The 16,389-nt window shown below is 41.4% G+C and overlaps 1 protein-coding gene across 1 annotated transcript in view; it reads left to right on the top strand.

Annotated features, from left to right (window-relative positions):
• Positions 1 to 1,168: 1,168 nt before the first annotated feature.
• The window catches only part of hepacam2 (HEPACAM family member 2), a 317,380-nt gene continuing 302,159 nt past the window's right edge, over positions 1,169 to 16,389 (top strand). Inside the window, exons 1-2 of the mRNA XM_070880003.1 lie at positions 1,169 to 1,247; positions 8,670 to 9,020. Coding sequence (XP_070736104.1) covers positions 1,169 to 1,247; positions 8,670 to 9,020 — 430 coding nt within the window. The remainder of the gene's footprint in view (positions 1,248 to 8,669; positions 9,021 to 16,389) is intronic.

The raw sequence follows: 16,389 nt of genomic DNA, 5'->3' as shown, positions 1-16,389 counted from the left end.
ACAAGTAGCACAAAGAAGGACCAGGATGCAAATTTATAAATTTACCACTATAGTTTTGTAATAAAGCCAGAAATACAGTCAGTACAGGCAGATCTGTATTTAGAGGGAATGGAAGCAGAATCCTGAGAAAGAAGACAAATAGACTGCTAGAAATTTGAAATAAAATTATAAAATGCTGGAAGTGCATTGCAAGTCGATCAGCACCCGAAAGAAAATACTAGATCAACACAAAGCAAAAACTGAGTTCAAATCTATTAATTCAGTTTCAGAAAGTGACAGCTAATGATTTCTCAGTAGTTAAAAAGGTTGTAAAATACTGGAAATAGAATCTTGTTTGTTCTGTTAAATCTGTGAAAAATTGCTGTACAGAATAGATCTGTTTGCAGTTCAATGTAACCTAAGCTGTATAGATGTTAGTTCTGCTAAAACTGATCTACCTCAGTTATTAGTGTTGAGAATGTTTTTCTGACAATAGATGAAATAAATACTTTTCATTGTAAAGATAATATACAAAGTATATTGTATGTGCTTTAAGAACCCATTTTTCTGTCTTTCATTGATTATAGTTCATTATCAGAGCAAAAAGTTCCCAAAGCTATCATCAGGATTGTATTAATTGTTCCCCTTTGGTTTAGTTCACTTTTACACTTCACCAGAAATTTCACAGAAAGAGGATGTATGAACGCTTCAATTCAATAACTGTTCAAATCCTTTCATAGGCAAAGGACACAAATGTCAAGCTGCACTAACACAAGCGACCTAGTTCAGTACTGTTTCCATTACACCCAGGGTAGTGGATTCAAATATGGACCCTGCTTTAAATACGCAGAACACAATAATTCTACTACTGTTTATCAATATTGTTTATCAATTATCAATACTGTTGTCATCCATGCTCCAGTACATGATGCTGCTGATTTACTATGAAATATGGTTTTCCAGTGTTCGTGTTTCTCCTGTATGTGTCAGTGCTGTGCAGGTGGGAGGAGATATTAAACTGATGGGTAGGTGCAGTGTATGTTTATGTGTGTTATCTCTCTCTCTCTCTCTCTTTGCATGTGTGCTGGGAACCCGGAGCCAAAGCGTTAACTCATTTCACTGTCAAACGAAGCTGGTACCAGTTGCACCCGGACAGACACACATAATACAAAAGCCACCCAGACTCTCTATGGGACACGATGCCTTCATGGATCCCTTCGGCAGCAAAACTCATCTTCTGCTGTGCGAGATATGCATCTTGGCAATAGGTAGGAAAAAAACTTTGATCAACAAAAAAGTTTTGAACTTATAAAAACCAAGCGACAGTTCAGGTGCTGGGATTCTCGTTTAAAGGCAGGATCCAGCAAAACTTGCCAGTCACAGACGGTGTAGCTGGAACGTTTAAATATTGATAGCAAAATTGTCTTGTTGGGTAGACGGAACTGAGGAGTTTCAGTGCACGAGACCAGTAAATAGGAACAGCAACAAGAATGGCCGGGATTTCCTGGCACCGAGACCGCAACAGGCCACATTCATGGGCGGCTGAGTCAAATCGGTAGAATATTTCTGCTTCAATTGAGTGACAGCCCCGCTGGCCCGGCAGAATGATATAACCCGGAGGGTAGGAGCAGCATCTATCGTAGACTGCGCCCTATTTAGTTTTAATTAACAGAGCAGGAGCTGTAAACCATTGGTTATTTGGTTGCCCCGGGTGGATCTAGTTTGTCTTACCTGCAGCTTTTAAATGAGAAGTTCCTTCAATCCTTTCAGATCTATTTTCGATAAATCTTTCACTACAGACTAAAGATCTTTAACATGTTCTGGCTCAAAGTTAGTCAAGACGATCAGATCTTTGTGTGGAAATTGCATCTTGGACAGACATTGGCGATAGGAATCACTCATTGGGACTGTATTTTTCCGGAGTCTGTAACTGGTTCTTTAGTCACACAGTAAGACAAGTAGCGCGCGAAAGAAAAGTGATGTTCAAACATTGCAAAATGTGAATTTCCCGACACTGTGAGCTGCTTAAGCCATGGAAGTGGAACTTATTTCACAGGAGGTGATCTGTACATCTCCACTCCTCTACCTTTTAGCAGAATTCATCTTAATGAAAAAAATAAATATTTTCAGAAATAAATAAAAAGAAAAGGGGCAGAGCAGATGATATCTGTTTACACCCACACAGCTATAGCAGCTGCAGTCTGCTATATAAATATTACACATTCCAAATACTTTTTATTACATAAATTTACTTGATCTTTATTACCAGCATAATATATTTCATGTTTACATTTTTAATGTTCATGTAACCACATGCTACAATTGAATACCAGATGAATTAAGGATGTAACTAAATTCTGCATTGTAGAAAATAGAATGTAAGAATAGTTAATAGGAAAATCTGTCAACCCCAATTATTATAGCTGTGTTTTAAAGTGGCAATTGTGTTTAAATAAAAGCACAGCATGAGTGCAGGATTATTAAGTGTGATCCTTGCCTGGTTCTGCCTCATCGTGAAAATTCAAGGATGACTGGATATTCCAAAGTACTGCTTCAGTACCTTTAAAGTCCAGTGATTAAATGGGCGATCGGTGAGATTTATTCATTTCTTTTGTTCTTGACAAACTAAGGAGAATGGCCAAGGCCTATAATGCAGGGGAGCACCAAGGTCAGAAAGAGTGAAAGAGAAGACAAGGTAAATGAGGAAGTAGTCATTAGAGGATGCCAAACTTGGGTTTTGAAAGCTTCCGATAGTTGAAGAAGCACTAGGTTTGGAGCCCTAAAAGACAAGTGGTGGCAACTGATTTTTGATAGTGGATAGCCAAGGGGCTATAGGGGGGGCAGGAACTTAACACAATCACAATCACTAAGGAAGTGGTACTCAGTAAGATAATGGGACTAAAGGTGGATAAATCCTCTGGAGCTGATGGCTTGCATCCTAGGGTCTTAAGAGAAGTAACGGCAGGGATAGTGGATGCATTGGTTATAATTTACCAAAATTCCCTGGATTCTGGGGAGGGCAAATGTAACACCCCTATTCAAAAAAGGAGGCAGACAAAAAGCAAGAAACTATAGACCAATTAGCCTAACATCTGTGGTTGGGCAAATGTTGGAGTCCATTATTAAAGAAGCAGTAGCAGGACATTTGGAAAAGCAAAATTCGGTCAGGCAGAGTCAGCATGGATTTATGAAGGGGAAGTCATGTTTGACAAATTTGCTGGAATTCTTTGAGGATGTAACGAACTGGGTGGATAAAGGGGAACAAGTGGATGTGTTGTATTTGGATTTCCAGAAGGCATTTGACAAGGTGCCACATAAAAGGTTACTGCACAAGATAAAAGTTTACGGGGTTGGGATAATATATTAGCATGCATAGATGATTGGCTAACTAACAGAAAACAGAGAGTCGGGATAAATGGTTCATTCTCGGGTTGGCAATCAGTAACTAGTGGGGTTCTGCAGGGATCAGTGCTGGGACCCCAACTAGTTACAATCTATATTAACGACTTGGAAGAAAGGACTGAGTGTAACGTAGCCAAGTTTGCTAATTATACAAAGATGGGAGGAAAAGCAATGTGTGAGGAGGACACAAAAAATCTGCAAAAGGACATAGACAAGCTAAGTGAGTGGGCAAAAATTGTCAGATGGAGTATAATGTTGGAAAGTGTGAGGTCATGCACTTTGGCAGAAAAAAAAATCAAAGAGCAAGTTATTATTTAAATGGAGAAAAATTGCAAAATGCTGCAGTACAGCAGGACCTGGGGGTACTTGTGCATGAAACACAAAAGGTTAGAATGCAGGTACAACAAGAGATCAGGAAGGCCAATGGAATCTTAGTCTTTATTGAAAAGGGGATGGAGTATAAAAGCAGGGAAGTCTTGCTGTAGTTATTCAGCGTATTGATAAGGTCACACCTGAAATACTGCATACCATATTTGGTTTCCATATTTATGAAAGGATATACTTGCTTTGGAGGCAGTTCAGAGAAGGTTCACTAGGTTGATTCCGGGGATGAGGGGGCTGATTTATGAGGAAAGGTTTAGGATTGGGCCTCTACTCATTGGAATTCAGAAGAATGAGAGGTGATCTTATCGAAATGTATAAGATTATGAGGAGGCTTGACAAGGTAGATGCAGAGAGGATGTTTCCACTGATAGGAGAGACTAGAACTAGGGGCATAATCTTAGAATAAGGGGCCGCCCATTTATAACTGAGATGAGGAGAAATTTCTTCTCTCAGAGAGTTGTAACTCTGTGGAATTTGCTGCCTCAGAGAGCTGTGAAAGCCGGGACATTAAATAAATTTAAGACAGAGATAGACATTTTCTTAACCGATAAGGGATTAAAGGGTTATGGGGTGCGGGCAGGGAAGTGGACTCAAGTCCATGATCAGATTAGCCATGATCGTATTAAATGGCGGAGCAGGCTCGAGGGGCCGTATGGCCTACTCCTGCTCCTATTTCTTATGTTCTTATGTTCTTATATGAAATATTAATATTTTATAGTGGTTTGAAAATCTAAGTTATTTCTGAGCAAGCTATTATATATTAAATTACAAATGGGAAATAAATAAGCATATTTAAAACATTGGTAATTTTCTGAACATTTTCTTCAATTGGAAAAATGTAATAGGAAAGATATTCCTCACCTCTCCCATTGTTTATCTCTCCCTCTTAACATCCTTCTCTCAGTCTCTTTCTTTAGTTTCAGTCAGTTTATTTACCCATCAACCTGTCCAATTTATATATCAATAAAGGATTAGTCAGCATTTCTCGCCACAAGCACATTGGCTTCAATTTTCCTGCCATGAAAAGCCAAAGGCAGCCCTAACCCCATCAGTGTTTTTACCTTTTATTTGCCAGTAATAAAAAATTGATTATGCAAATGTACATTGAGCTCTGGAGGTAGAGCTGTACCAATGGGACTTGGAGAAAGTTAGGTCAGTCAATTAGACGACAGGCTGGCACTGACAGTACTGTTCAAACTATAAATTACATTTGATATTCCCATTTTTTTGATGGTAAGACAAGCAACAGGGATATGGCCTTATAGAAGCTACAGTAAACCCATCTACTGTTCATGACATCAGCTCCAGAGGAACTGATGGGAATAATAACAGCCTCAGCAGGACAGGACTTGGTGTTTCACTACTGCCTGCTGCTCATGATAGCAGTGCCAGCAAGTCACACAACACACATCGGTACCGTGACCTTTTAACATGATTAGAGAGAGGAAAATTATAAATGATGGCAGTGTCAGGAAATCCAATGCACGTAAACGTTGATCCGTGCTTCGTACAATCTCAGTCAATTCATTTGCATTTTTATATTAAAATGACAAGCCAACAAACATTTCAACTTTATTTACTTTGGAAATATTCCTAAACAAGCAGTAAAACATTTTCATAACAAGCCATATTATCTTACTCATACCCATTATATTTTAATTATTGCTTCTGCCACATCACTTAATCCACCACACCGAGACTTTTGTGTTTTGGGATCAGCTTTCACATGTATGCTGACTGATATATATTGTACTTGAATGTAGTTAATGGAACGCTGAAGGAAACCCAATTGAAACAAACATACCATTAATAAAACTCCAGGGCCTTCTCTGAACAACAGTAACTACACTTCAGAAGTATTTCATTGGTTGTAAAGCACTTTGAGATATCCTGAGTTTGAGAAATGCTTATATAAATGCATGCCTTTCTTTCTTTAATACTGATTAATATATCCAACAAGAAATGTTCCAGAATAAACTGAATAAAACAGCCATTACATTACCACACCAACTAAATGTTCAAAACACTGATGACACTCAGCTCTACCTCTTCACTAGCTCTCTCGACCGCACCACTGCAAATCTTTCCACCTCCACCTCCCTCTCCTCCTTTAAGACCATCCTTATAACCCATCTCATTGACCTAGCTTTTAGCCATGCTCTCCCCGCCCCACCCCTCCAATATGTATTCCTTTAGCTCGGTATCCATTTTTGTATGATGCTGCTTTTGTCAAGTGCCTTGGGAAGATTTTCTGTGTTAAATTAACTCTATAAAAACAACTTCTTGTTGTTTTCATTACAAAAGGCATATGTCTTTGTGCTATGGTAGCACAGTATGATCGAATACTATATCAACATTCAGTACCATAAAGGTGGTGTCATGCAAGTCAGATCTTCCACTTTGGAAGTTTCCAATTTCAGACACAAGAGACACCATGGGGTCGCAGTCATTTCCTCACATAGAGGGGAAGGGAAAATAGAATGGAATATCTTCATTGAGCTGTATCCTGATGCCACTTGGTGTCAGGAAATGGCACCATTGACAGTGGCCTGGGGACAAACTGTCTACCGTTACCCTTTCAAACACAGAAGGTGTGTAGCCTGAGAGGGGCCAGTGAGGAGTGGAAAGTCAGAAACAAGGACATTCGAGAATGTATCTGGAAACATGGGGTTGAGTTTTCATGGGTTACTCCTGATTGTCCACTGTAATTTAACAGAACATCCATGGAAACATCATTTACACCATTTCAGTAGGGTTTTTGCAAATCTTCCTCCAAAGTTATGGCAGATGATCTGATGAAGCCCAACAGAATATATACCCCATAAACCAGAATCTTCTGTTCTTGTGGAATCCCCACACATCTTGATCATGACAGGAGTTATGCCATGATAATGGTGGATCCCTGACCCTGGCCAATTTTTTGGGGTCACAGCACTTGTCTTAGGTAGAATGTTTAATGTGACTGTAATTTAAATGTCAGAACATGGAAGCACATGGAATTGGAAGCAACCTATTGACAAAGTTAGGGAATTGGTTCGGAGAAAGAGAATATAGATAAAGGGAGTATACAATAACGTGGGCCACTGCCGCCTCGGGGCTCCCACCCTCCTGTGGGTGCATGTGAATCAGGTTTGGCTGTCATCTCTCTTGCAGCCAAATGTAATTCTGACACTTACTGTCAAGACTGATATATGAAGTTGGTTGAGGTACCAGATGGCACCCAGCACCAGTGTTACCATAACCCAGCAAGGAGTCAATGTCTTCAGGAGAGAAGGAAGGGGGAATAATTGGCAAGAAATATACTCAAAAGTTGAAGCTTAATTACCAAGCAGATGCAATGAGTCATTCACTTATGCAGCTAATGTAAGGGTCTAAATTGAGTAAGTGTAAAACCTCCCTCAATACCTGAATGACGAAGGAGGCAAAAGGGGAAAAAAATACCAATGACAAACTATAAGCCCAGAAATTGCAGTCGGAGGCTTCCTGCGGGTGGATGCCTCCGACCAAAATTATTTTTCCGTAAGTACCTGGTGGTCCTGGAGGAACGCAGACATGCGCTCCAAGGCCTCTATTTGCAGTCCAGCGTAGGGGCCCATGTACTCCAGAAGCATATGTGCAGCTTGGGCTGGACCAACCAATGAAAATGCCGTATACCCATTCACAGTAATGGTAATCTCTGTATGGATATCACAATTTCTGTGAATGGGGATACCCCCATAAATAATTTAGAAAAACAATTCACATATTTAAAATTAATTGAAATTGAATTTAATTAACTGTTTTAGACAAATAAAAGAAGTTGAATTTTTAAAAATATGTTTGAGACATTTTGACAGTTCGCAAGTGCTGGTTTTTGGCGCATGCGCATTGCGTGCCAAGAACCAGCCCAGATTCCTTCTCCTGATCACTATCCAGTGACTCCTGCTGCAAAAGTGCTTGTTTGTGGACAATGGATAAGGTCAGAGCTCAAGTGTCATGACATCCACATACAAACAGCCTGCTGGCATTCATTGTTTCGGCTCACACATCAAAACTGGCAACTCGAGTGAGCTCTGGAGGGTTGCTGGCCCCTGTTGTAACATGCCCCATTGTTAGTCAAATTGTTCGGGAGGGGAGAAAAAAGAAATTTGGAAAAATAGAAATGACAGTCTCTTCCATTTGGCTGATCCACTTTCTCTAGCACTGCTGGGCTCGAGCACTGAAAATTCAAGTGATTTTTAAAAATTAGTTTCCAACAAGTAAAATAATGGTGTTGCTCTTTTCATTTGCCAGCTGCAGTTATTTCAAAATTAATCAATGACATTAGTTTCCTGAGAACCAAACCAATCAATTCTTCAGTCCATCTTGACAAAGAACTGAATTTTCATCACCATTTCTGTCTTTCTACAATATATTAAGAATCTTAGCCCCAATTTTATTGTATATTAACTATGCACTTTTTGGAGGCAACTGAGGTGCCTGCCATAGGCGGGCAGACAAGGGCCTCATAAATATATTAAAATCAAGGTCCTATGATGTAATTAGGACCCCGATGGCATTTTAGCTAAAATATGTGGCAGTCCCACCCTGTGCCAGACCCACCAGTGCAACCTAGCAACAAACAGATGTTGGGGCAGAAGAGGCCCACAAAATTAATTGGTTACATCCCAAGGGGTTATAATAACATTATAAAGCATTTTAGGTTTTCTTTTGCAGATAGTAAGGTCATCTGAACTTCCCATTGTATTACTGGTTTTTAAAATTTCAGTTTAAAACTTAGCTTATAACAAATTTTTCAAGTTTAAACCAAATAAATAGAATGTAAAAAATTATTATTTTCAGTTTCTAAAAGATGAATCTCTTGTGGTTGGTGTACTGGTATTGAAGATTTGTATGGATTTTCAGTTTTTTGACTTTCCCTCTAGGCACTTGTGGAGCTGTTACAGTTGCAGTGCCAACCGAATTGATCCTGGGCACTGTCGGACAACCTTTACTGCTCCCCGCAAACTACACCACTGGAACTAAAGATCAGAACATTCAGATAACCTGGACTTTCCAAAGCCAATTTTCAGGCTCCATGCTTCTGGTGACTGCTATAAACAACACCTTGACTCCTGACATGGAACATGGGCACAGGTTTTTCTTATCCCCTCCCAGTGCCTCACTGTTGATTAACCCAGTGGAATTACGTGACGATGGTGAATATACCATAAAAGTGACTGTCTCTGGAGTGAAGGTGGCATCAGCTAGTCGACAACTAACAGTTCAAGTCAACAGTGAGTAGGCTTTCAAACTCCATTTACCCAGCATTTATTTATTGGTTCAGAGTCTTGCCCGCAGGAAGCGCAGATCAGGAAGGTGAGCACATGCTTCCTGTGATTTTCTATCCATCTAGCAGTGATTTAATATAATTGCCCTCGAAGTAACTTGTGTTTCATCAGTATGTCCAAGCAGGGCTATTGCCTTGTCCTGGAATTTCTTTACTTACACTAACTGTATCCTAGAAGGAGCTGCACCTCCCAAAATAATTGTCTATTGATAGACTGACGATTTCACAGGTAAGCTTAGGTCTCCCAAAGTATCATCTTAATCTGTGGCAGGTCTCAGAGTAGCTTTCTTCAGAACGAGATTCAGAGTCAAGTTGACACAGAAGGAATATTATTACAGTACCTATTCCACACTCAATAATCAGTTGTGAGAGGGAATTCCACAGAGCAATCCTCACAATAAGTGCAGCTACTTCGGGAATGTTTCAAAGTGACTTTTTTCTGGTTCAATCCCTTTGACTGCCTGCAAACATCTTATACTGTACAAATTTGGAATACTGGACAAATGTAGCTTCCCCAGTTACGATGAACATTGAATATATCAGACAAATCATGTCAGAATCACTCCACAATAAATTCCTTGGGGAAGAAATTGCCAATTTTGCACCTCCCATTTGCACCTCCAGGGGGCTGTAACGGGGCACTAAGGGTTTACCATAGAAACATAGAAAATAAGTGCAGGAGTAGGCCATTCGGCCATTCGAGCCTGCACCACCATTCAATGTGATCATGGCTGATCATTCACCTCAGTACCCCTTTCCCGCTTTCTCTCCATACCCCTTGATCCCTTTAGCCGTAAGGACCATATCTAACTCCCTCTTGAATATATCCAATGAACTGGCATCAACAACTCTCTGCGGCATGGAATTCCCCAGGTTAACAACTCTCTGAGTGAAGAATTTTCTCCTCGTCTCAGTCCTAAATGGCCTACCCCTTATCCTAAGACTGTGTCCCCTGGTTCTGGACTTCCCCAACATGGGGAACATTCTACCCGCATCTAACCTGTCCCGTCCCGTCAGAATCTTATACGTTTCTATGAGATCCCCTCTCATCCTTCTAAACTCCAATGTATAAAGGCCCAGTTGATCCAGTTTCTCCTCATATGTCAGTCCAGCCATCCCTGGAATCAGTCTGGTGAACCTTCGCTGCACTCCCTCAATAGCAAGAACGTCCTTCCTCAGATTAGGAGACCAAAACTGAACACAATATTCCAGGTGAGGCCTCACCAAGGCCCTGTACAACTGCAGTAAGACCTCCCTGCTCCTATACTCAAATCCCCTAGCTATGAAGGCCAACATGCCATTTGCCTTCTTCACCACCTGCTGTACCTGCATGCCAACTTTCAATGACTGATGAACCATGACACCCAGGTCTTGTTGCACCTCCCCTTTTCCTAATCTGCCACCATTCCAATAATATTCTGCCTTTGTGTTTTTGCCGCCAAAGTGGATAAGCTCACATTTATCCACATTATACTGCATCTGCCATGCATTTGCCCACTCAGCTAACCTGTCCAAATCACCCTGCAGCCTCTTAGCATGGTCCTCACAGCTCACATCGCCACCCAGTTTAATTTCATCTGCAAACTTGGAGATATTACACTCAATTCCTGCATCCAAATCATTAATGAATATTGTAAAGAGCTGGGGTCCTAGCACTGAGCCCTGCGGCACTCCACTAGTCACTGCCTCCCATTCCAAAAAGGACCCGTTTATCCCGACTCTGTGCTTCCTGTCTGCCAACCAATTCTCTATCCACACCAGCACATTACCCTCAATACCATGTGCTTTTATTTTGCACAGCAATCTCTTATGTGGGATCTTGTCAAAGGCCTTTTGAAAGTCCAAATACACCACATCCACTGGTTCTCCCTTATCCAATCTACTAGTTACATCCTCAAAAAATTCCAGAAGATTTGTAAAGCATGATTTCCCTTTCACAAATCCATGCTGACTTGGACCAATCCTGTCACTGCTTTCCAAATGCGCTGCTATTTCATCCTTAATAATTGATTCCAACATTTTCCCTCTTTTCTTAAAAGTGGTGTTACATTAGCTATCCTCCAGTCCATAGGAACTGATCCAGAGTTGATAGACTGTTGGATAATGATCATCAATGCATTCACTATTTCTAGGGCCACCTCCTTAAGTACTCTGGGATGCAGACAATCAGACCCCGGGGATTTGTCGGCCTTCAATCCCATCAATTTCCCCAACACAATTTCCTGCCTAATAAGGATATCCTTCAGTTCTTCCTTCTCACTGGACCCTCGGTCCACTAGTACATCCGGAAGGTCATTTGTGTCTTTCTTCGTGAAGACAGAACAAAAGTATTTGTTCAATTGGTCTGCCATTTCTTTGTTCCCCATTATTAATTCACCTGAGTCCGACTGCAAGGGACCTACATTTGTCTTGACTAATCTTTTTCTCTTCACATATCTATAGAAACCTTTGCAGTCAGTTTTTATGCTCCCGGCAAGCTTCCTCTCGTACTCTATTTCCCCCCTCCTAATTAAACCCTTTGTCCTCCTCTGTTGAATTCTAAATTTCTCCCAGTCCACAGGTTTGCTGCTTTTTCTAGCCAATTTATATGCCTCTTCCTTGGATCTAACACTATCCTTAATTTTCCTTGTTAGCCACAGTTGAGCCATCTTCCCTGGCCGGGCACGGCAAAATCACTGACACTCGCAAACTTTTCTGGCGCGTTTGTGCTGGCGCTAAAACTTACCGCCTCGATCTCTTGTGCCCCGGGGATCATGATGTCACCCGGTCCACAGCTCTCCGTTATTGTGTTGGATGTAAAATTTGCTTCTGCCCCTGCAGCATCGCGGTGCTTCAACATTGGCAGCTGCAGCTTGGGGAGTGCTATTTAAAGACAGTGCAGGCCAAAATTTAATTCTGTCCCCAGTGTGTTGCATTTTGATTTCTTTGAAACCTGCGATTGCTCAGCCCTGCAATCTCTTAGAGTGCTGGGAGTTGCTATGCACATATCAAAGGTACCATTGATGATCATACACAGACTCAGGCTTCAATAACCACAGCATTGGCTCTTCCCTTTAAGGGGGGGAAAAAGCCTGTAAAACCGACAGCACTGCACGGAACATTGTGCTGTGCTCTGCCGCAATCGCACCTCTCACTCTCTTTAGTGCTCTAGAGAAGTGGTAGTGCTTGATTTATTGCTCCATTTTCCTCTTAGAGCGCTAAAGTGGAAGTTTCCAGCAGAATCAAATGTGTACCGCTCGGCGATACTTTTGTGCTTTCGCAAAGGTTATCTCCCCGAACGGGGCGCTACGCAATTTCTAGCCCCTTGCATTATAATGAACAATCCTGATGAGTGAAGCTCCATAGTGCCTATATCCTTTGCCCATTAACACTTTTTTTTCAAACTGTCTCTCATGCTTTCTCACAAGGGCTAATTTTGCAAGACTGTGTGCCACAGGCTGAATGTCGTGCTGCATGTGCATTGGTCATAAAATCAGACCTGGATTTTATGTGCTTGATGCACAATCATTTTGCAGTGCTTAATTTAGGAGGACAAAATAAAGCAATGCTACAGGCATGTGCAAGCCTCATTAAATTAACATAGTTATTCAAATCGGGTCATGTACCAAATTTTGCAACTTCAAATGAGATTTTTCCCACAGTGCACACTTCACCCATGTAAAATGGATGCATCGAGAGTCCTGAGTCCTGGCTTGCTCAAGTCAGCTTCTTGAAGGGAGATCGCAGTGGGAATTGGTGATAAAAGTGTTTGTGTGCTTTCAATTATAATTTACTCTGTGCATCAGTTGGTTTTCCTGTGTAATCCATAATTTAAAATATTTTCTTTCCCCTACCATTAATTTGATTCAATATTCTTGGATACTGCTGACATTTAAATCTACCATACAAATTGGGTGGGTATACCTTTGGGGTTCTGATCGAGTTGAATGATTTAGTTGAGGATTGGATAAAAAATGCAGGTGCAATGATACCGGAGACAGTTTGGACAGACACTTCTCTGTCAGTTGTGTTTATAAGTCCTTCCGCACATCCCTAGACATGTCAGAGAGACTAGCATTCGCTGCTTCCATTTCGCAAGTGAGGCTTGGTGAACCACTCCAGCAGTTTGCCATTAGATAACCACCCAGGTAGTGATGGTGAAAATTACTCCCCATCTGTTTGCTATTCCAAAGCTACTGCATCCACCAGCAAGGAAAGCGTGCCGTCCAGCTTTGCTCAATAAATCAGTGAGTGCAAAAGAGCAATTACAGTGTACAATTATTGTGTGGCTTGAGGAATGGTGCAAGAGGGAGGGATTCAAATTCCTGGGACGTTGGAACCGGTTCTGGGGGAGGTGGGACCAGTACAAACCGGACGGTCTGCACTTGGGCAGGACCAGAACTGATGTCCTAGGGGGAGTGTTTGCTCGTGCTGTTGGGGAGGGTTTAAACTAATATGGCAGGGGGATGGGAATCTATGCAGGGAGACAGAGGGACGTAAAATGGGGGCAGAAGCAAAAAGTAGAAAGGAGATAAGGAAAAGTGGAGGGCAGGGAAATCAAAAGCAAAAATCAAAAAGGGCCACATTATAACATAATTCTAAAAGGACAAAGAGTGTTAAAAAAACAAGCCTGAAGGCTCTGTCTCAATGCGAGGAGCATTCGTAATAAGGTGGATGAATTAACTGCGCAGATAGCTGTTAACGGATATGATGTAATTGGAATTATGGAGACATGGCTCCAGGGTGACCAAGGCTGGGAACTCAACATCCAGGGGTATTCAATATTCAGGAAGGAGAGACAGAAAGGAAAAGGAGGTGGAGTAGCGTTGCTGGTTAAAGAGGAGATTAACGCAATAGTAAGGAAGGACATTAGCTTGGATGATGTGGAATCTGTATGAGTAGAGCTGCGGAACACCAAACGGCAGAAAACGCTAATGGGAGTTGTATACAGACCACCAAACAGTAGTAGTGAGGTTGGGGATGGTATCAAACAGGAAATTAGGTATGCGTGCAATAGGGTGCAGCAGTTATCATGGGTGACTTTAATCTACATATATATTGGGCTAACCAAACTGGTAGCAATACAGTGGAGGAAGATTTCCTGAAGTGCATAAGGGATGGTTTTCTAGACTAATATGTCGAGGAACCAACTAGAGAGCTGGCCATGCTAGACTGGGTGTTGTGTAATGAGAGAGGATTAATTAGCAATCTGGTTGTGGGAGGCCCCTTGGGGAAGAATGACCATAATATGGTAGAATTCTTTATTAAGATGGAGAGTGACACAGTTAATTCAGAGACTAGGGTCTTGAACTTAAAGAAAGGTAACTGCGATGGTATGAAATGTGAATTGGCTAGAATAGACTGGCGAATGATACTTAAAGGGTTGACGGTGGATACGCAATGGCAGACATTTAAAGATCACATGGATGAACATCAACAATTGTACATCCCTGTCTGGCGTAAAAAATAAAACAGGGAAGGTGGCTCAACCGTGGCAAACAAGGGAAATTAGGGTAGTGTTAAATCCAAGGCACAGGCATATAAATTGGCCAGAAAAAGCAGCAAACCTGAGGACTGGGAGAAATTTAGAATTCAGCAAAGGGGTTAATTAGGAGGCAGAAAATAGAGTATGAGAATAAGCTTGCAGGGAACATAAAAACCGACTGCAAAAGCTTCGATAGATATGTGAAGAGAAAAAGATTAGTGAAGACAAATGTAGGTCCCTTGCAGTCAGAATCAGGTGAATTTACAATGGGGAAGAAAAAAATGGCAGACCAATTGAACAAATACTTTGGTTCTGTCTTCACTAAGGAAGACACAAATATCCTTCTGGAAATACTAGGGGACGGCGGATCTAGCGAGAAGGAGGAACAGAAAGAAATCCTTAATAGTCAGGAAATGGTGTTAGGGAAATTGATGGGATTGAAGGCCGATAAATCCCCAGGCCCTGATAGTCTGCATCCCAGAGTACTTAAGGAAATGGCCCTAGAAATAGTGAATGAATTGGTGGTCATTTTCCAACATTCTATCGGTTCCTATGGATTCGAGGGTAGCTAATGAAAATGCACTTTTTAATAAAGAAGGGAGAGAGAAAACAGGGAATTATAGACCAGTTAGCCTGACATTGGTAGTGGGGAAAATGTTGATATCAATTATTAAAGATGTAATAGCAGCGCATTTGGAAAGCAGTGACAGGATCTGTCCAAGTCAGAATGGATTTATGAAAGGGAAATCATGCTTGACAAATTTTCTAGAATTTTTTGAGGATGTAACTAGTAGAGTAGACAAGGGAGAACCAGTGGATGTGGTGTATTTGGAATTTCAAAAAGCTTTTGACAAGGCCCCACACAAGAGGTTAGTGTGCAAAATTAAAGCACATGGTATTGGGGGTAATGTATTGATGTGGATAGAGAATTGGTTGGCAGACAGGAAGCAAAGAGTGGGAATAAACAGCCCTTTTCAGAATGGCAGGCAGTGACTAGTGGAGTACCGCAAGGTTCAGTGCTGGGACCCCAGCTATTTACAATATACATTAATGATTTAGACAAAGGAATTGAATGTAATATCTCCAAGTTTACAGATGACACTAAGCTGGGTGGCAGTGTGAGCTGTGAGAAGGATGCTAAGAGGCTGCAGGGTGACTTGGACAGGTTCGGTGAGTGGGCAAATGCATGGCAGATGCAGTATAATGTGGATAAATGTGAGGTTATCCACTTTGGTGGTAAAAACAGGAAAGCAGAATATTATCTGAATGGTGACAGATTAGGAAAAGGGGAGGTGCAACGAGACCTGAGTGTCATGGTACATCAGTCATTGAAAGTTGGCATGCAGGTACAGCAGGCGGTGAAGAAGGCAAATGGCATATTGGCCTTCATAGTGAGAGAATTTGAGTATAGGAGCAGGGAAGTCATACTGCAGTTGTAAAGGGCCTTGGTGAGACCACACCTTGAATATTGTGTACAGTTTTAGGCTCCTAATCTGAGGATGGACATTCTTGCTATTGAGGGAGTGCAGCGAAGGTTCACCAGACTGATTCCCAGGATGGCAGGACTGACATATGAAGAAAGACTGGATCGACTAGGCTTATATTCACTGGAATTTAGAAGAATGAGAGGGGATCTCATAGAAACATATAAAATTCTGACGGGATTGGACAGGTTAGATGCAGGAAAAATGTTCTCGATGTTGGGGAAGTCCAGAACCAGGGGTCACAGTCTAAGGATAAGGGGTAAGCCATTTAGGACTGAGATGAGAAGAAACTTCTTCACTCAGAGAATTGTGAACCTGTGGAATTCTCTACCACAGAAAGTTGTTGAGGCCAGTTCGTCAGATATATT

This window comes from Pristiophorus japonicus, chromosome 5 (genome assembly GCF_044704955.1).
Source record: "Pristiophorus japonicus isolate sPriJap1 chromosome 5, sPriJap1.hap1, whole genome shotgun sequence".
In the NCBI taxonomy this organism is placed as follows: domain Eukaryota; kingdom Metazoa; phylum Chordata; class Chondrichthyes; family Pristiophoridae; genus Pristiophorus; species Pristiophorus japonicus.
The sequence above is the reverse complement of the archived record's forward strand: the minus strand, read 5'-3'. Positions and strand labels throughout refer to the sequence as shown.